At 36.2% G+C, this 21,361-nt stretch overlaps 1 protein-coding gene across 2 annotated transcripts in view; it reads left to right on the top strand.

Annotated features, from left to right (window-relative positions):
- LOC136033969 (pleckstrin homology domain-containing family G member 5-like) overlaps positions 1-21,361 on the top strand; it is a 405,461-nt gene that overhangs the window by 208,435 nt on the left and 175,665 nt on the right. For both annotated transcript variants that reach the window (XM_065714997.1, XM_065714998.1), the window contains one exon: positions 9,354-9,427. In XM_065714997.1, coding sequence (XP_065571069.1) covers positions 9,354-9,427 — 74 coding nt within the window. The remainder of the gene's footprint in view (positions 1-9,353; positions 9,428-21,361) is intronic.

Below are 21,361 nucleotides of genomic sequence, written 5' to 3'. Positions count from 1 at the left end.
ATATTTTTATTCGTTTTCACATTCTCGAAACCGGCTTTTGAGGTAAATGTTTTTCTTTTCTGGTGTTTCTAATGTTCTGTTTTATACTGTGGTAATTTTTCTTACAAATATGGAGGTCTAGGAGAGTGTGTGAGACATTAATTTTTTTCATTGCAGCGCCATCTTATGTTATAATTTTTAACTATTCCGAAAAAGCAGGTTTAGGGCAAGATGGACCACAGAGACAGCGGGTAAGACGGACCGGTCCGTCTTGCCCCCTATCATCTGAGATCTTTTTTGAAGTTATTATTTTTTACGTATTTTGTGAATATTGTGTTGCATTTATTGTTCCCGCATGTCAATTAGAAATATATTAAGCTGTCTCTCTTTTGCAGAATGGGAAAGTATACTAGGAAAACCACCCACGGTCTCCACGACCAGGACTTACTGAGAGCAGCTGCTATGCGAGTTAAATCTGGTTCGCCGCTTCGCAAAGTTTCGAAAGAGGTTGGTTTGCCACGAAGCACAGTGCGAAGAGCAGTTGCAAAACTCGACGCAGCAGAAAATCCCCAATCAGTGGAGTTGGCAACTACCTTCAACTTTAAAAGTGTGTTCTCAGCAAACGAAGAGATACTTCTAAAGGACTATATGATCACGGCACAGCACATGCATCATGGACTTACGAAAAAGGAAGCAGGTCAGATTGCATATGAATATGCCCAGGCCAAAGGGAAGAATATGCCGAAGAACTTGACTGAAAATAAGTGTGCAGGAAACAACTGGATGAATAGCTTTATGAGTCGTGTTGGGCTTTCCCTAAGGTCCTTCGAAGCGACAAGCCTTGCCAGAGCCACCAGCTTCAACAGGAGGAATGTCAGCGAATTCTTCAATAATTTAGAAGAGCTGCTTATAAAGCACAAATATCCGCCGAATAGAATATATAATCTTGACGAGACTGGAGTAACCACCGTTCACAAGACACCAAAGGTGGTTGCAGAAAAGGGATCAAAGCAAGTTGGACGCATTACTTCGGCTGAGCGAGGGACGCTGGTAACAGTCGTAGGGTGTATCAACGCAGCTGGCCAGTCGATAGCCCCTTTCCTTGTCTTTCCACGAGTGAACTGGCTTCAAGGTTTTCTCAATGACACGCCCCCTGGAAGCACAGGAAAATGCCAGCCGTCTGGATGGATGACAGCCGAAATCTTCCCGGATATGATACGCCATCTGATCTCCCAAACCAGTTGCTCGCCCACAAATCGACTTCTGCTGATTATGGATAACCATGATTCGCACGTCTCATTGAGCGTGGTTAATCTTTGCAGAGAAAACGGCATTGACGTCTTAACGCTTCTGCCACATTGCAGTCACAAGCTGCAGCCTCTTGATGTTGCTGTTTATGGGCCATTCAAGCGATACTACAATGAATCAGCTAACTCGTGGATGATTTCGAACCCAAACAGGAGGATTACCATTTATGAAATGGTAAGCCCTGGCGACAAGAGCTTGAATAACGACGTGCTGCCAACTACCAGTAGCTCAGTGATTTCTGCGACTATGCCAGTGACTCCAGAGTCAGTTCGTCCTCACCCTAAGGCGAGTTTCTATGCAAGAGACGGAAAAACGTCTAGGAAAAGAACAAAGTCCAAAATTCTGACGAACACACCTGAAAAAAACAGACTGGAAGAAGAATTTGAGTTGAAAAGAAAAAAATCAGAAAAGAAAGCTCAAAGAAAACGGCCTGAAAAGAGAAACCTCTCCAAATAGCCTGGGAACGGGGAAGACAGCTTCGATGAACATATCGCGCTGGATGATGAAAGTGATGACAGCTTGCATTTGGATGGGTCAGAGGAGGAGGAGTTTCTTGATGGAACCGAACCAAAAAGTGGGGATTTCTTGGTTGTGAAAGTGCCGACCAAGAAGAGCTTCAGGAATTATGTTGGAGTTGTGTGTGATTGTGAATCTGATGGTTTCCAAGTTCAGTTTTGGAAGCGATTAGCTCCATCGAGCAAATTCACGGCAACTGAAGAGATGAGCTTCGTGCGAAAAGAAGAGGTCATCATGAAGCTGCCTAAACCAACCCCTTCGGGCGGAACGACGAGACAGTCGGCTCAGTTCGTTTTTCACGTAGATTTGGCCTCGTACAGTGTTTAAATATAGTTATTTGCTAACTTTTTACTTTTTTACTTACTACTAGTATTTTAAGTATTCGAAATAAAGTTGTTTAGAGACAATCAATCTTTTTGAGCAATTGGGTCCGTCTTGCCCAAAGGGCTGGTCCGTCTTATCCTATGGGGTGGGCAAGATGGACCTTTTGACCAACTTCAGTTTTTTTTTATCTGGGCCCGGAAATACGGCTGATTTATGTGTGAAGAAGGTTTCTTTACGTAACTCAATGTTTTGGGGACAAGTTAGACACCTTTCGTCAGTCGTTGCTTGTTTCCAACCTCTTCCGCAGACGAAAAACCAAAATGGGGTCCGTCTTACCCGACTCTCCCCTAATAATGTCAGAAGCCCCGAAATACCGAATTGTTTTCTTTCAAACAGTTCGTGGTAACGAACTGTATTAAGGAGCGACCCGGCTCAATAGTAAACGAAACTCTAAATAATAGAATTTTGAGGCTAAATATACATCAAAAGAATCGGATTTTCATGCTGATTTTAAATATATAAGTTTCATCAAATTTGGTCTTTGTCATCAAAAGTTACGAGCCTGAGAAAATTTGTCTTATTTTAGAAAATAGGGGAAAACACCCCCTAAAAGTCACACAATCTTAACGAAAGTCACACCATCGCATTCGGTGTATCAGAGAACCCTATAGCAAAATTTTCAAACTCCTATCTACAAAAATGTGGAATTTCGTATTTTTTGCCAGAAGACATATCACGGGTGCGTGTTCATTTGTTTGTTTGTTTTTTTTTTTCTTTTCCCCAGGGGTCATCGTGTCGACCAAATGATCCTAGAATGTTGCAGGAGGGCTCATTCTAACGGAAATAAAAAGTTCTAGTGCCCTTTTTAAGTGACCAAAAAATTGGAGGGCACCTAGGCCCCCTCCCACGCTCATTTTTTCTCCAAAGTCAACAGATCAAAATTTTGAGATAGCCATTTTGTTCCGCATAGTCAAAAACCATAATAACTATGTCTTTGGGAATGACTTACTCCCCCACAGTCCCTGGGGGAGGGGCTGCAAGTTACAAACTTCGACCAGTGTTTACATATAATAATGGTTATTGGAAAGTGTACAGTCGTTTTCAGGGGATTTTTTTGGTTTTTGGGGTGGGGTTGAGGAGAGTGGGCTATGTGGGAGGATCTTTCCCTGGAGAAATATGTCATGGGGGAACGGAAATTCAATGAAAAGGGCGCAGGATTTTCTAAAATTACTATAAAAAAACAATGAAAAAATAAACATGGAAAAGTTTTTTTCCATTGAAAGCAAGGAGTAGCATTGAAACTTAAAACGAACAGAGATTATGACGCATATGAGGGGTTCTAAAAATACTTTAGCATAAAGAGCGAGGTATTTTTAGGATATAAATACCTCGCTCTTTATGCTATAGTATTTTTAGTAATTTCAACTATTTATTCTACGGCCTTTCTGATTCAGGGGTCATTCTTAAAGAATCGGCACAAAACTTACGATTTTGTGTAAAGAGCGAGGTACTAACGAGGGTACAAACCCCCTCATATACATAATAAAAATTTAAGAATATAAAAGTTTGTTACGTAAGTTAATTCTTAAGTTACGTATATTTTTTACTAATAAAAGAATTATAGTTGCCTTTTTGAGTAACCAAAAAATTGCATGGCAACTAGGCCTCCTTCCCCATCCTTCATTTCTCAAAATCGTCTGATAAGAACTAAGAAAAAGCCATTTAGCCAAAAAAGGACTTAAAATGTAAATTTCATTTTAATAATTTATGTGTGGAGAGCCAAAATCAACATGCATTAATTCAAAAACTTTCAGAAACTACATAAAAAAAACTGGTTTTTCTAACTGAAAGTAAGGAGCGACATTAAAACTTAAAACGAACAGAAATTACTCCGTATATGAAATGGGTTGTCCCCTCCGCAATCCCTCGCTCTTTATGCTAAAGCTTTTAATTGTTTTAAAAAGTAGAATTGTGGCAAAGAGTCCAACTTTAGCGTAAAGAGCGAGGGATTGCGGAGGGGACAACCCATTTCATATATGGAGTAATTTCTGTTCGTTTTAAGTTTTAATGTCGCTCCTTACTTTCAGTTAGAAAAACCAGTTTTTTTTATGTAATTTCATATTAGAACACGGCTTTTAAGCTTTTACCATGAAACATTATTGGTTCCAGACTTGATGAGAAAAATTCTGTGAAAGTCATATTGTGTAACTGAATTATTGGCTTGAATGTGGTATGAAACAACGAACAGCTTTTTTTTCAAATAAAATTAGAGAAGATATTGAAACTTGAATAAAATACTGCTGCAGTACTGCTGCATTCAAGTGCAGCAAATATAATCAGTTGGCTCTTCGCCCTTCACGCTAAATTTTCTCTAGTGCTTTGCTTAACTGAAAGACTTAGAGGAGACAAAAAATGTTCTTGTAATTTGTTGTGATCTTGGCATATTTTATATTGTCAGGAAAAGATACGGTTATGTTTTCCCTTTAATTTCTGCTGTGTTGATTCACTGCATTGTGATAATTTATATCTTCTTTGTGACACAAGTGTTTTCCGCAGAGATACAGAGGGACTATTCGTAAAAAAAATTCAAAAACTGTGCGTTCCTTTAGTAGGAACGCACTTTCGGTTCTCCTGTTCAAATCTTTGTACAGGAGAACCAATAAAGTAGAATGTTTCTTTATTGGCTTAAAATATCACGTAGGAGGAAAAAGTTTTTATCCCCTCATTTTAATCGTATTTTAAAATACTGATCAGCATAAAGACAAACTAATAAATTACACCAAGAAAAATACAAATATAAATAAATCATTAGAAACAACTCAGGGAAGTGTGCAGGGGGGGGTCAACCTCCAGGATCCCCAGTTTTATACATTTTATCGAATTTCTGAGTATTTTTTAGGGTTTTTTTCTGTATATCTCCCCCCTCTGTCGAGGAAATTTTCCACGTTTTTGCAGTAAGATACGTCTAAGCAACTAAACATTATTCCCAAAAAGTAAAGGAGCTGCTCTTTTCCAGCTTATACGAATCGTAATGAATTTTAATCATGAACTTGTTGAAACCTTTGTGTTAGAAACCTTTGTGGCCTTTATGTTCTGGGAGAATAAAACTTGCCAAGTTTTCCTCTTTCCTTTTTCATAGCATCGTCACTGCGGGGAAATTTTCTAATTACGTAAATATGCATTATATTTCAGTTTTACAATGAGTTTGTATGAAGTTTTCATCCATTGACGTCATTTTCATAGCCGATAGGATATAAAGCTGTTAGCTGGTTATTTCAAGTACACCCAAGTATACAATTGGCCTTTTTCCAATTCATTTTTGAGGTGACCATTAGCCGATCGCTTGCGTCACTTTTCGCCAAAATCGTAATTTCTCTTTTTTGTAGAGTCCATAGTTTTTGATGTGACAAAATAGAATTTAAAAAGTATTAACAGCTACCGAGAAAAAAAATAACATGTTGAATAGGCGTTTTACCCCAGGATGAAACAACTGGATTAAACAATCAAGGTCATTTTTTGTACGGCATATTTTTTTTAGCTGATTTAAAGGTTTTCTTATTGTTCTTCGTTGTTTCTATTTTGTGTGTATGTTTTTTTTCTTTTTTAGTTGCCATAAGAATCGAGTTCGGTTCTACCAGGTCTTGTGATAATTTTTCTTATATAAATATTATCTTACCACTCTTTGATAATATTTATTTGTCAAAGCAATACAAGTGAAAACAATGTAATTCAGATTATTACTTTTAAGTTATTGGGAAGGAAAGAACACACTGACCTGCTCAAAACTCAATTTTTCCACCTTTAGGGAAAGCCTGTCTTTTTTACAATGGCAAAAACCCCACTACTTGTTGAGAACCTGCCAAGAAAGGAAAAAAAAAACAACCCCCCCGACCACCTCTGACATGTGTGCAGTTTACTTTCGTACAGTTTCTATGCGAAATCTTTACAAGAAATTGATAAGATAGTAGAAATAAGTCACAACAGTGAAACAAATGTGTATTTTTATGTTACATTTTGAGTTTTTGCAAATTTTTCACTATCAGATCCGACCGAGCCTGGTTGGATCAAGCATGTTTTTTTTTACAATCAAGGGGGTAATTTTTTTCAACAAAAACACCAAAAAAGACATTTTCAATGCCTTTTTTGTTACATTTTAAGTTTTTGCAAATTTTTCACTATCAGATCCGACCGAGCCTGGTTGGATCAAGCATGTTTTTTTTTTACAATCAAGGGGGTAATTTTTTTCAACAAAAACACCAAAAAAGACATTTTCAATGCCTTTTTTGTTACATTTTGAGTTTTTGCAAATTTTTCACTATCAGATCCGACCGAGCCTGGTTGGATCAAGCATGTTTTTTTTTACAATCAAGGGGGTAATTTTTTTCAACAAAAACATCAAAAAAGGCATTTTCATTGCCTTTTTTGTTACATTTTGAGTTTTTGCAAATTTTTCACTATCAGATCCGACCGAGCCTGGTTGGATCAAACATGTTTTTTTTTTTTACAATCAAGGGGGTAATTTTTTTCAACAAAAACACCAAAAAAGGAATTTTCAATGCCTTTTTTGTTACATTTTGAGTTTTTGCAAATTTTTCACTATCAGATCCGACCGAGCCTGGTTGGATCAAGCATTTTTTTTTTTTTTTACAATCAAGGGGGTAATTTTTTTCAACAAAAACACCAAAAAAGGAATTTTCAATGCCTTTTATGTTACATTTTAAGTTTTTGCAAATTTTTCACTATCAGATCCGACCGAGCCTGGTTGGATCAAGCATGTTTTTTTTTACAATCAAGGGGGTAATTTTTTTCAACAAAAACACCAAAAAAGGAATTTTCAATGCCTTTTTTGTTACATTTTAAGTCTTTGCAAATTTTTCACTATCAGATCCGACCGAGCCTGGTTGGATCAAGCATGTTTTTTTTTACAATCAAGGGGGTAATTTTTTTCAACAAAAACACCAAAAAAGGAATTTTCAATGCCTTTTTTGTTACATTTTAAGTCTTTGCAAATTTTTCACTATCAGATCCGACCGAGCCTGGTTGGATCAAGCATGTTTTTTTTTACAATCAAGGGGGTAATTTTTTTTCAACAAAAACACCAAAAAAGGAATTTTCAATGCCTTTTTTGTTACATTTTGAGTTTTTGCAAATTTTTCACTATCAGATCCGACCGAGCCTGGTTGGATCAAGCATGTTTTTTTTTACAATCAAGGGGGTAATTTTTTTCAACAAAAACACCAAAAAAGGCATTTTCAATGAAAATACCAATAAAAATATTTATCTAAATCTAGTAAAGCGGAAAAATCTAAATCTAGAGGACATATGCAGAGGATGTTGCAGTGATCAACATGTTAGCCTTACTAATCTGTCGAAAAAAGTTCAATTTTTATTTTCATATTAAACAGTTCATAGTAACGAGCTGTAAGGAGCTACCCGGCTCAATAGTAACCTAAACTAACCTAAACTAATACAAATAGATACATCAAAAGACTTGGTTCATTATATTGATTTCAAATATACAAGTTTCATTAAGTTTAGTCTTACCAATTAAAGGCTATGAGCCTGAGAAAATTTGCCTGATTTTCAAAAAAGGGTGAAACACCCCATAAATTTAATAAAATCCTGAAGAAAACCACACCTTCTACTTCAGATTATCAGAAAACCCTACGGTTGAGCTGTAAAAATGCGGAATTTTGTATTTTTTGCCAGAAGAAAAATCATGGATGCGTTTATTTGTTATTTAATTTTTTTGCCAGGGGTAATCCTATCGACCCATTTCTCCTATAATATAGTGAGAAGTCTCATTCGAACGGAAATTAAAAGTTCTAGTGCCCTTTTAAAGGGACCAAAAAGATTGGAAGGCAATCTGGCCCCTCCCCACTCCTTTTCCCCAGTGTCGCCCGATCAAAATTTTGAAATAGCCACTTTACTCATTATAGTCGAAAGACCCAATAACTATGCCTTTGTATATAACCTGACCCCTCCACCCCACAGCCCCAGGGAAAAGGTCTTTAAGTCATAGAATTTGCCCACTGTTTACGCATAGTCTTTGTTATTAGGGAGTATGTATACCTTTTTGTAGGGCGGGGGGGATTTTCTGGTGGGCGTTTTTCTACGGGAGCATTTTTCAGGGGGGGAATATTTAGGGGGTAAACCTTTCAGGGGAAATTAGACACTGGGAGAATTTTCCAAAATTCCTATACAAGATTATTTTTGTATCTCTTGCTTTCTCTTTTCCGTCTCAATTTTACGTGCAGGGTTGTTGAAGGTTATTGTCCTTTGTAAAATTTCACAGGGATTGAATTGTCTACAAAATGTTTCCATGAGGAGGGGGTTTTCACCGTGGTGGCGGGCCAGATTTCCTGACACTGTTAAAAAATGATCAGAGATCAAATTAAAAAAAACAAGTTTTTTCCAGAGAAAGTAAGGAGCAATATTAAAACTTAAAAAGAACAGAAATTATTACGTATACGGAGGGAATTTCTCCCTTCTCAACACCTTGCTGTTTATGCTGAAGTTTGAATTTTCTCCCAATTCCTTAAGAACGACTCCTGCAACACAAGGGTAGTTTAATTAGAATAATAGGAAGCTTTTTTAAAAGTAATAAAAAATTTAGCGTAAATATAGATAACTTCGAAGACCACACTGCCTTTCCATGACGAAAGTAAAACAGTTCAAAATAGGGATGATACCTTTTTATTGACAGTGAATAGATATAAAATTATTTAACTGGATATTTCGGACACATATACAGTGTTCATCATCAGCAGTACTGCTTTTTTACTGGTGATGATGAACACTGTATATGTGTTCGAAATATCCAGTTAAATAATTTTATATCTATTCACTGTCAATAAAACGGTATCATCCCTATTTTGAACTGTTTTACTTTAGCGTAAATAGCGAGGTGTTGAGGAGGGTCCCCTTCAGATGCGTATTAGCTTCTGCTCGTTTTAAGTTTGGATTTTGCTCCTTACTTTCAGTTAAGAAGACTTGTTTTTTTATTATTTAATCTTGAATAAAATGGGGTATCTTGTTTACGCCTTTCTTCTCCTGTGTCTATTTAATCATTCGGTTATGTATTATTTTATATTTCCTCTTATCCACTTTTTAGTTAGTAGTAATAATCTCATTTAAACATTTAATTTACTCAAAAAACAGAAATAAAAACGGAGAAAATTCAAAGAAATATTTTCTCAAAATATTTTATATCTTTCTTTTTTCAGCAAAAGAAAAAGCCAGTCATAAGGATGTAAAGCCTACTGCTTCTCATACTCTAAGCTCCAAGAAGCCATCATACGTAAGTTTATGCATTTGTTTTTATCTTTCTAATAGCTAGAAACTCCTATGGACAGTCCTAAAAAAATATTACATGAAAATGAAATAGCTATTTCCGCATGAATAATTCAAAGCTTATTTCTTTTATGGAGCTTTGTAAATTGAAAAAAAAAAGAAAATAAGAAAAAGAAATGCAAGCATAATACAAACAGTGGTGAAGGGGGTGTGACTTTCCCTCGGGAAACCTCTGAGGGGGTGCCAAATTGATGTTTTTTGTCAATGCTATGATCAGGGAGGGATACAAAACAAACACTGTCCCAAGGTGCTGGAAACCCTTGCTACGCCCCTTCATTAAAATAAAATTTGGTTTGAATCTTTTATATTCTTGAAAAAATAAATGAGGTAAAAACAAACATAAAATGCAGTTTCTTAGCATTTTTTTTTTTACATAAAATAATTAAAGGCTTTTCAGAGATATATGATGAGGTTATTTAGTTGCTTCACCAAAACCTGTTTTCTAGTCTGAAAGATCTGTAACAGAATATCAATGATCTGTTCTGAATTTAATTATTAATTAATTATTTAATTATTAATCAATTATTAATATTCGATTCTGGTATGACTGAAAATGATCCCATTTTTTATCGTTTTTTTTTTCTTATTAGAGATCCTGGCAATTAACTCTCAGGCCTATTTGACTATCATAGAACTTGTTTCTACACTGATTTTGAAAGAGAAAGGAGTGAGATAAGAGTACTGACTCCTCGTCAAGGTGAAAGGTGCAATAATAAACTTATAAGCACATTCTATAGGGAAGGTAAAGTAAAGTAGTAAGCCAAAGAATACTTGGCCTATTGCGTGAAGTGATAATAGCCTATTTTCACATATAAACGACTGGCCTTGCTGATAGTTATTATTTTTTTTCATGTTTGTAATTATAAGCTGAGAAGTAAGGCCAGAACTTGAAGTAAAAAAATCAGAGAATGGCCCTAAACGACCAACGATATAAACGACTGGCCTTGGTGATTTTCATTTTTTTTCATGTTTTGAATTTAAAGCTGAGAAGTAAGGCCAAAACTTGAAGTCAAAATCTAAGAACGGCCCTAAACGACTAACGATATAAACGACTAGCCTTGGTGACTTTTATTATTTTTTTTCATGTTTTGAATTAAAGCTGAGAAGTAAAGCCAGAACTTGAAGTAAAAATCAGAGAACGGCCCTAAACGACTGACCATATAAACGACCGGCCTTGGTGATTTTTATCTTGCATTAAAAATTATTTTTTTTCATATTCTGAATTAAAAGCTGAGAGGTGAGGCCAGAAATTGAACTTGTCTTTTTTCATTTTTTCTTTCCATTATTTTTTTAATGAGTATAGGATGCTTCTAGGAACATTTAGGTAGGTTTTTTTATTACTATTTTTAATTTAGGATGCCTTTAGGAATGTTTATGTAGTTAATTGCTAAGTGTTAGCAAAATTTAAATTTTCCATAGCGTACTGATTTATATCTGTAATAATTTGTATTTTTATTTATTATGTAAATAAAAAGTAAAAAAAAAGTCTAAGTCAGAAATCAGAGAGTGGCCCTAGAAGAAAGACTTCAGCAGTCCGATTAAAAACAAATAAAAAAGGCCTTCTTATTTCTACACAGCGGAAAACATAGCGGAAAAACTTCCTTAAAAACAGTCAGTGAAATCTAATCAAATTTTGCGTTCTAGAATATGTAATATAAAATTTAAAATTATTTGAAGGAGTTTCCAGTTAACTGCGGTTTACCAAACAGTTCGTAGTAGTGAACTGTAAGGAAGGAGCAACTCGGCTTAATAATACCCCAACCTCTATAAAAAAGGAATTTTGATGACGATTAATCCACCAAAAGTACCATTAATCCACCACCAATGTATTTCCATTAGTTTCTAATTCGGATATATATAAAATTCATTAAGTTTGTTGATACCCTATCAAAATCTAAGAGACCGAGGATATATGCCTTATTTTTAAAATAGGGGGAAACTCCCAAAAAGTCAAGCAATCTAAAGGAAAATCATACAAGAGGACCCTACTATAGAGGTTTCAACCTCCTGTCTACAAAAATGTGGAGTTTTGTATTTTTTACCAGAAGGAAGATCACGGATGTGTGTTTATTTATTATTATTTTGTTTGTTCTTTCCCCAGGGGTGATTGCGTAAAACCACTGGTCTTAGTAGATCGAGAAAATGTGCATTCTAACAAAAATCAAAAGTTGTAGTACCCTTTTTAGGTGACCAAAAAGATCGGAGAACAACTGACCCCCTTCCCCAACCTTTTTTCCCAAAATACATTCGATCAAATTTTGATGTAGGAATTTAATCCAGCCTAGATAAAGCTCAAATAACGATACATTTGGTCACGGGAAGAAATACTATTTCCTGGGCAAAGCGCTTTTCCATGGGCACGAAAGCCTCCAGGGGAATTCTAGATGGGAGGGGGCGAGATTTCCTAGCATGATTTGAAAAACGATCAGAAACTGAATTTAAAAAAAAGTGTTTCAAGTGAAAGGAAGGAGCATCATTAAAACTTAAAACGAACATAAATTCTGTATGTGAAGAGGGGCTGTCCCTTCCTCAATTCTTGCTCTTTGCGCTAAAGTTTGATTTTTTGTCACAGTTCTTTAAGAAAGACTGTTCAACGCAACTATTTTTAAAGAACTTTGAGACTATAGCGTATAGAGCGAGGGCTGAGTGAGTGGTAGTCCACCTCATATACGAAATAATTTCTGGTTGTTTTAGGTTTTAATCTTGCTCCTTACTTTCAGTTGAAAAAACTTGTTTTTATTTATTTAGTAACTTACAAGAATGAGAATGAGTGGAATTGTTTGACGCTACAAATAAATCTTATGCTTTGTATTTGACGTGCTACTATTTGACTTGAGGTTTCGTTTTTGTTTTTTGATAACATTAGAAAGAGACACTTTCCCTAACACTAATGAAAATCTACATAAACTACTTCGCTTAAGAGAAGAGTGACTGTTTTTCCCTAAATCCTATGCTATAAGTGCAGCAGTGAAATTTACACTTTAATGAAATTAGCTGTTCGGCCCACCAAAACTTTTTTCTAGGGAACGCTTCTCCGGGAATTTGGTACAGGAAAATATTATATAAATATAAAAGAGGGCATTGAAGAATCCAACAAGGAATTCTTAGACGTGTTGAATTTCTGAGATGTGGTATTTATCCGTGTCCTTGGACATCTTTCTGTTTGTCACTATTCTGCAGAGTCTAATTTTCGTAAAACTTTCTTTCTCATTGGAATCAGTTTTAAAGTGAAGAATTTTTTTTCATCCAACTTTTATATAACTGTATAGGAGCATAAAGCACAATGCTCGTCTTTTAACAAGGAATATTTGAACCAGAAAAAAGCCTAAAATGATAAACCATAATAGTTCTTACCCAATCCTTTATTTTCCAATTTATTTTGCTATAAGTTAGTCAGTAATATACATTTTTCATTAGGTGCTATCTAGCAAGAACACTTTAAATGTTTTCGTTTTGTTCGAAAAGACATCTTACTATGTCTTGATAACTCTAGTGTTCCTAAGGTGATATCTAGAATAAAAATTACTAGTGCGGGCGAAAAGCGCCAAAATACTTCTGTGTTTGAGGAAAGCACCAAAATTGTCCGACATGTACTTTCGAGCATGCTCTTTAATATGGCTTGATTACGCAAGCGAAATTTTCCCCGGAACACCGCTAGGTGGCTTGAAATCCAAGATGGCGGACGAAAATACGAGTTTGTCAAAACGAGAAGACATGGCCCTTCAAATAAGGCTAATATGGGATAATCGATGGCACTGGTTCCGAATATAAGGTTAAAAATAACCTAAGTTGTACCTTAGTGCCGCTAGGTGCCTCAAATCCAAGATGGCGGTCGAAAATATGAGTTTGTCAAAATGAAAAGATATGACCGCTCAAATAGGCCATTATGGGATAATCGATGGCAGAAGCTCCGAATATGAAGACAAAACTAACCTAAGTTGTACCGTAGTGTTGCTAGACGCTTCATATTCAAGATGGTGGTCGAAAAATACAAGTTTTGTTAAAACAAGAAGTAATGACTTCAAATGGACGGATTAGGATCAATCGATACTTCTGATTCTGAAAACACACGTATATTCACATAAATATACCTTAGTTGTACCGTTGATCCGCTTGGGGTCTAAAATCGAAGATGGCGGAAGAAAATGTCAGTTTTCCGAATCGTGCAAGGTTCATGATTCCGATATAACAGGCTGGAGTGGAGTAATTAATGCAGCAGTTTTAAATATCGTTCTGTCATTCCGACATACGCCTAATAGTAATACAGTATGTACAGTACAAATCGCCTAAGTATGAGACCAAGACGCGTCCAATTTATGGCATTTGTTTACATTTGCTAAACCAAAATCAGTTAAATACTTGTTAACTCTTCATCTCTTTATTTATTGTAAATGAATCAACATCAGCTAAACGGACGGATTTAAAAATTATAATTTTGTCAGGAACACAAAGAGATCAATCGGATCTTCAGGTAAAAAGAATAATCACATGTTCAAAAATTAAAGCACTTTGATTTGCACCAGCATAGTGGGCTACAGTTAAGGTCAAATTTCCTGCAGCGGCTCCTTCTTTCACACCCTTTTTTTGCAACCACAACGCCCTGTCTCGCGACAGACTTTTGACGCTGGCGGAAGGGAACCTAACCAATTGGAAGCCACTTTCCATCGGTGACTCTGACCCAGCCAAAGTCAGAAAAACTGGGAAGGGTGGGTGTTGATTCCAAGCTGCGACTCCACACATGACCTGACTGTAGTGCAGCTCTAAGGATATGTTGTAAAAGCGGAGCACTATCTGGAGGAAATCTCTGCATGTTTTGTGTCTTTTGTCGGAAAAATGTTTCTTTCGTAAATCCATTCACGTCGTCGCAGTCTTGTTTTACGTCGTAAGTCTTCATGACAAAGCGTTCAAGGTCGTGTACTTGCAGTTCTGTCACTTGGGAAGGCTAATTTGTCAGTTGAAGGAAAGTCTCCGTCAGTTCTGGCATATTTTGCCAAGTCGCAAAGAACTGCCTCTTTGAGTGGTGGATAAAAGAAGAAGCAGTATCACATCCTGTAAACGCATGGAAGAACGAAAGTGCCTTTGATCTCGTCGGCCCGAGCGATCGAACTATTTCGTGAATGGGAACGTACTTTAGGTGTGTACCGACACCAAACGCAATGAATAATTCGGACACTTCAATGCGACCAAAACATGAGGTCGCAATCACAGTCACGTCTGTGTCCACCGTTCGTATGAGAATTGACGCATGTCCTTGTAAGACTGCGTCACAAGCGTGAAGCAAAAGGCGGGTGTCAGCCTCTTCCTGTGAACATAACTGAACGAGGTTCTGCTCTTTGAATGCCTGGTTAGCTATGCACGTGTTTCCAGTAGTGCAATATACTCGTTTGGACGTTGGAGACCTTTTCACGACAGCATGGGACAACAGTTTAAACAAGTCTGTTTTGTTTGCATCTACTTACAGGAATTATTTCCACTTCAATGGGATTTGTGTGTTCGGAACAACTTTTAGTCGTGAACCCTTGCCTTTTTGACTTCTGAAAGACGACCTTAGGCTATCCAATCTGTAAACATCGAATACAAGGTCAAGTCTCTCGACATGTCTGAGCTGATACTCTATCATGGGAAAAACCCGTTTTCTACATACTCTCCGAAGGTCTTCGAATTCCCTGGGTTCTACATTTGCACCAGAGCAGCTCCATCTATCAGTTTTGCTGTAACATTTGGAACGTTAACCTCAGCAGCTGGGGTTAAGCTGATTAAGACATCTGCAAGTTCAGCCTTGTTGCCGATACGAATCTGGCCATCAGACGTCAAAGCCGGTGGATACTGACTGTTTCCGTGTTTGAAGAAGGCGTCCTTGTCGCCTCCTCGAGCAACACAGCCCACGTAAAGCGCTCCAAACAGTGATACATCATTTCTAGCGGTGCTGAGCTGAGTTTTCGCTGCGGTTGGTCTTTTCCTCTTAAACTCCCCAAATATGGCAATGCAATTCTTGACCAACAAAGCGGTTATTGGTTTGGAGCGTTCAACGAGGCGTTCCTTCACAAACTGTTCGCACTGCTGTTTGCCCAGGGCTTTGAGTATTTTCGTCCGCCATTTTGAATTTGAGGAACCTAGTGGCACTACGGTAAAACTTAGATTATTTTTGCGTTCATATTCGGAACCTATGCCATCGATTAACCCATACTAGCCTATTTGAACGGACATGTCTTCTCATTTTGACAAACTCGTATTTTCGTCCGCCATTTTGGATTTGAGGCACCTAGCGGCACTACGGTACAACTTAGGTTATTTTTAAGCTCATATTTGAAACCTGTGCTATCGATTACCCCATACTAGCCTGTTTGAACGGCCATGTCTTCTCATTTTGACAAACTCGTATTTTCGTCCGCCATTTTGGATTTGAGGCACCTAGCGGCACTACGGTACAACTTAGGTTATTTTTAAGCTCACATTTAAAACCTGTGCCATCGATTACCCCATACTAGCCTGTTTGAACGGCCATGTCTTCTCATTTTGACAAATTCGTATTTTTGTCCGCAATCTTGGATTTCAAGCCACCTAGTGGTGTTCCGAGGAAAAATTTCGCTTGCGTAATCGAGCCATATTAAAGAGCCTTCTCGAAAGTACATCTCAGCCGATTTAGGGCTTTCCTCAAATACGGAAGTATTCTGGTGTTTTTCGACGCTTTTCGCCCGCACTATACAGCTGTCTTGTTTGTTGACGCTGGTATTCGTTAGGTTTTAGGTGTTGGAATAAGCTCTAAGATTTTGTTTGTACCATTCAATCGTACGCTGTCTCCACGGTTGGTAATAATAGGCTTTAGCTAGTATGAATGATACAATTTTTTTCTTTTTGTTCTTACAGAAAAACGGTACACTGTCTTGATAATTGGAAATACTACTGCTTGTTAAATGTTAGCTAGTATGAACGCCATGAATGTTTTTTTTTTTTTTTACGCCATCAAATCGTAAACTGGCTTGATCATTGGCAACAATAGCGTTGGCTAGTGTTAACCAGTATGAATTCAAAGATTTTTTTTGTATTTAATACCCTGGAATGGTGGGATAGGAGTCCAAACAACTTCGTTTCTTTGAACTTCTGATTTTAGCTTTAGATACACTTTTGTCTTGACTTTTAATAAAAGTTAATTTACGTGCAGCTTTAGGGAATAGATTAAATAAAAAAAAATAAAGTAAAAGTAAGGAGCAACATTAAAACTCAAAAAAGAACAGAAATTATTCTGTATATTAGGGTAGCTATACCTTCTCCAACCCTCACTTTTTACGCTGAAGTATTAAAGTTATTTAAAAACATACTTTTTCTTCAAATCCGACGGCCCTTGTGTTTGAGCTGTCTTTCTTAAAGAATATTTTGCAAAAGTATTTTTAAGCATTTAAAAACTTTAGCGTAAAGAGCACACGGAAAGGCTGGCCCCATCCCCCATTCCACTTCCTTGCTGAACAGCCTTCAGACGGCGTTCAGCACGGCTGGTTTGGACTTTAAGGGTCTAGTGCCGTATTCTTTAAAAGTGAAGGTTAAGGAAGGGGTTGCCACCTAATATACGGAATAATTTATCTTCGTTTTTTAAGTTTTAGTTCAGCTTCTTACTTACAGCTAATAAAATAGTTGTTGATTTTACATATTCAATTTCTGAAGATTTTTCAATCATACCAGGAAATTCCCTTCCCTTGCCTCCGTGTAAAATTTTCGCTGGAATTCCCCCAGGGAAGTTCTTTCCGTGGAAAGTCCCACCCACAGAAAGTCCCACACCCTGGCAAATTCCGCGTATTTCCCGATAGCTAATACTATACGTGAACAATGGGCAAACTGCACAAATTGCAGCCCTTTTTCCAGAGGCTAGGGGGATCTTTCTTCCCCAATGGTATAGGTATTGGACCTTTTAACTATGATGAATAAAATAGCTTTCTCAAAATTTTGATCTGATATCTTTGGACTAAAAGGGGTGTTGGAGGGGACCCATTTGGCCTCCAATCTTTTTGGTCTCTTAAAAAGGGCTTTAGAATTTTTTATTTCCCTTAGAACGACCCCTCTTTCGATCTTCTAAGACAATTGGTTCAATGTGATCACTCCTGAGGGGGGGGGGGGGGGGTGAGACGCATCCGTGAATTTTCTTGTGGCAAAAAATACAAAATTCCACATTTTCGTAGATGGAAGCTTGAAACCTTACTGTAGGGCTCTCTAATATGCTGAATATGAAAGTCTGATTTGGATTAAGATCGCTTAACTTTTTGAGGTTGTTTCCTCCCTTTTTCGAAAATCAGTCAAGTCTTCTCAGAGTCTTAGCTTTTGATGTATTACATTAAACTTAATGGATTTTATATATTTGGAGTCAATATAAAAAACCGATTCTTTTGACGTAGAAATTGTTATTAACATTTTGTTTTGTAGTTTTGGTTGTTGTTGGACCGAGTAGCTACTTACTTAAATTTCGTTACTACGAACTGCTTGAGAAGCCTTTCTAATTTTATAAATAAAAGCGTAAACTTAAATATAGACCCATGAGAAAATAAGAATTCGTGTTCAATACATGAATTCAAGACTGGCCAGTATTTATGTGGCATCTCAGTCTTGTTCCGCTTGTTCCTTAAGCCTGTTTACCAAGTGGAAATTCACTCAAAACTTAACACTGAGCAAGATAAATGAAAAGAAGAATTGTTAAATTTGCCAAATTTGCAAAGTAATTGTTAACACTTGAACAGACAAAATATATACTGCCTGGGTGATCAGCCAGCACTGTCACAGTCTAGAGCCAGAACCACAACTGCGGACAGTGTTGCAGGTTGACCTTGACACTGGACCATTTTAATCTTGTCTATTCCCCACACCTCTAATGTACATAAAGCAAAATTGTGTAAAAAATGAGCAGATATCTCATACAGAGCCGGAATTCCAAAACATAATCAATCATGCAAAGGGAAGAAATTGAAAGCTCCTTCAGGGATTGCATGTTCAGATATTTGTCTTTTCGCAGACGTAAAAAGACCCACTAAGGTACTGGCTTTTCTTGTTCTTTTTCCAATATCCTTCATTTTGATTGAAACAATATTGATTGGCCAATCAACCGAGTTTATTTTCGTTCTTGGAAAGAAAGCTTATGCTAATTTTATGGTTTAACTACTAATGAGATTATCGGAGGGGTCCATTACAGTAGAATATGGTTTATCGTTGTTACTTTAGTGTTTTCCAACCTCCTCAGATGTTTTATTCATGCTTGCGTCATGGATTCATGTCTAGTCCTTTCCAAAGTCCTTTTAAAAGTTAGAGCAATTTTCACTTTGTGAAACTTTTCAGATAAATTTCTAGCCATCTCAAAACGTAAAATATCCGACACGAGCACAGAAAGTAGGTTGTTTTGCGGGGGAGGGGACACTCTTGCAAATATATGTGGAAAAGGGCGAGATTTGTGTCTTTTGAAAAATTTTATTGGATAAACACACAATATTCAAGTCGAAGGTGAATTAACAATTAAGAAGTATGACAAATCCTAAGTAAAACAAAAATTAATAGATTGCTTCTTATGGTTAACTTGAGAGTTCATTGTTTAAATATGTTTTTTATTTACATTTTATGCAAAAGAAAATATTTGTTTGAGTGTTCATTATTTATATATTTTTTTGGCATTTAGGTATGTAGCTATGTTAGGAGGGTTTTCCAGCCTTTTCAGATGTTTATTTATGCTTGAAGCGTGGATTAACGCCTAATATTTCCCAAAGCCTTTTTTAAAAGTTTAAGCGAGATAGGTTTTGAAATTTTTGTTAGATAAATTTTTGAGCATCTTAAAATAGACAACATCCGCTACAAACCTGAGGATTCATCTTTTTAGAGAAATGGAGGGGGCGAAATTTAAAAAGCCAATGTAGTTGGATTGAAGGGATTAAATTTTACATGAAATTGGAATAAATGTAGGAGAACTTGCAAAGTCAAAGGCGAGCCAAAAATTAGAAAAATGTAAAAATAAATCGCAGTATAAGGAGAATTGTTATGTTGTTTCTTAAATTATCTTGAGAGTTTATATTATACTTAATATTTTATTATATTTAAGTATGTAGCTGTCTTGAAAATGGATATCTAGCCTTTTTGAATCTTCATTCATACTCACACCCTGGGTCCTCCATAATCTTTCACCAAACTTTCTTTGCCTGCTGGAGTAATTTTTACTTTTTGAAATTTTCTTGGATAATTTTTAAATACTTTCAAATGAAACACACCATGCAAGATCAATGTATAATTTTTTGGGAGGTGCGAGGTCTTCTTAACCTCTTTGGACGACATGGAAAACACTATAAAGTGGGCAAATTTTGAATAATGAATTTTTGGAAGAAATTATGAAAAAATCTTAAAGTGCATGGCGGCGGAAAACTACAAAACTGTAAATATCTAGAACGTAAAACTGGCAATATTGAAAGTGAGTGAATTGTTAAAGAATGTGAGAAATTCTTCGAAATAACAGAATTAATATGTTGCTTTTAATTGAAATACTCCATTATTTATAAAGATTTTTTTTTACTTTATTTAAGAATGCTGCTATTATAGGAATAACATCATTTGATGTGGTTCGAAACACGACTGCTTATGGACGAAAGGGATTAGCCCAACTCAATAATTTTATCATAAAAGAGTGGCTTAAGTGGATTGGGGATTTTCTTCAAATAGAAAAATATTGTATGTCTAGGGTAGTCCTTCTAAAGACCATGAAATGTAGTAGGGGGAAGGCAGAATGCCTCAAGTAACACTGGGAAGAGGTTATAAAAACTTAAGATATTCTTGGGGAGCTCTTGGAATTTTTTTTAATGTCCCAGAGTTAGATGGATGATAAGCATAGACCAGTGTGTTGGCCGTGTTGGTTCAAACTATGCATTATAATAAAGAAACAGTAAGTTTTCCTTAAAAGCGGAAAATAAAATTAAGAAAATTCTTCAAAAATATTGAAATACGTTAAAATAAAGCTTTTTTTCTTTTTTTGGGCTGGGGGCTTGGTCGGAAGATAGAAACTAAGCAGTTACTTTCAATTTCCTTAACTGGATTTTTCTTGTGAAACTAACAAAAGGAGATATCTAAAAGCAGCAAAGACTAAAAGGGCATATCATGAATTAAGATATTGAAATATTTGTTAAAAATGTCTTCAATAAAAATAAATTAATTATCATATTCATTATTGCTAAAGTATTTCATGTCTTTAGACCATAGTATATTTAAAGTGTGTTTAAAAGTTGCCTCGCAAGGTTTCGTTTATTTGTTTTTCGAACTAGGATTTTGAATGACACTGGCCCTGCTCCTGTGTAGTTCCTTAGGAAAGGAACTATTTCCTTAATTATTATCTTATTTTAATATTAATAATTCTGAAGGCCTCTGTCTCCGTTCATCCAGCCGTTCCTTCATTGTCCCCAAGTGTGTCTCTAGTTCCGCCCAGCGATCCCCCATTTATAAATCTATACTTCAATGGAATATAATACCCTCCAGTGTCGAGCTATCCAGAAGTTTTCTCACGCTGTATAATAATGTACTAAAATTTTGATATTATAACTCTCTAAATTCTTATTCAATTTGCTTTAGTTACCATGTTTTCTCTTTTCTTTTTTTTCTCTCTTATTCATTATCAATTTTTTGTGGTTATGGTCCTCAACAAGTTCGCTTCCAGGATCCTTTTTATTATTGGTGTTATATTTCTTTTTTATTTTTATTTGAATAAATTGAATTGAATTGAATTGAAAGGTGTGAACTCAGTATGACAATATTTTTATTCGTTGCTTGTATGATATCGCGACCACACTCAAGAAGTGAAGTTAGCAGTCATAATGATATATACCAAGACCTAATGAAAATACAGGCTAATCCTTTAATAACAAAGTAATGGAAA

This window comes from Artemia franciscana, chromosome 12, assembly GCF_032884065.1.
Source record: "Artemia franciscana chromosome 12, ASM3288406v1, whole genome shotgun sequence".
Lineage (NCBI taxonomy): Eukaryota > Metazoa > Arthropoda > Branchiopoda > Anostraca > Artemiidae > Artemia > Artemia franciscana.
This window is presented reverse-complemented; position numbering and strand designations above follow the sequence as displayed.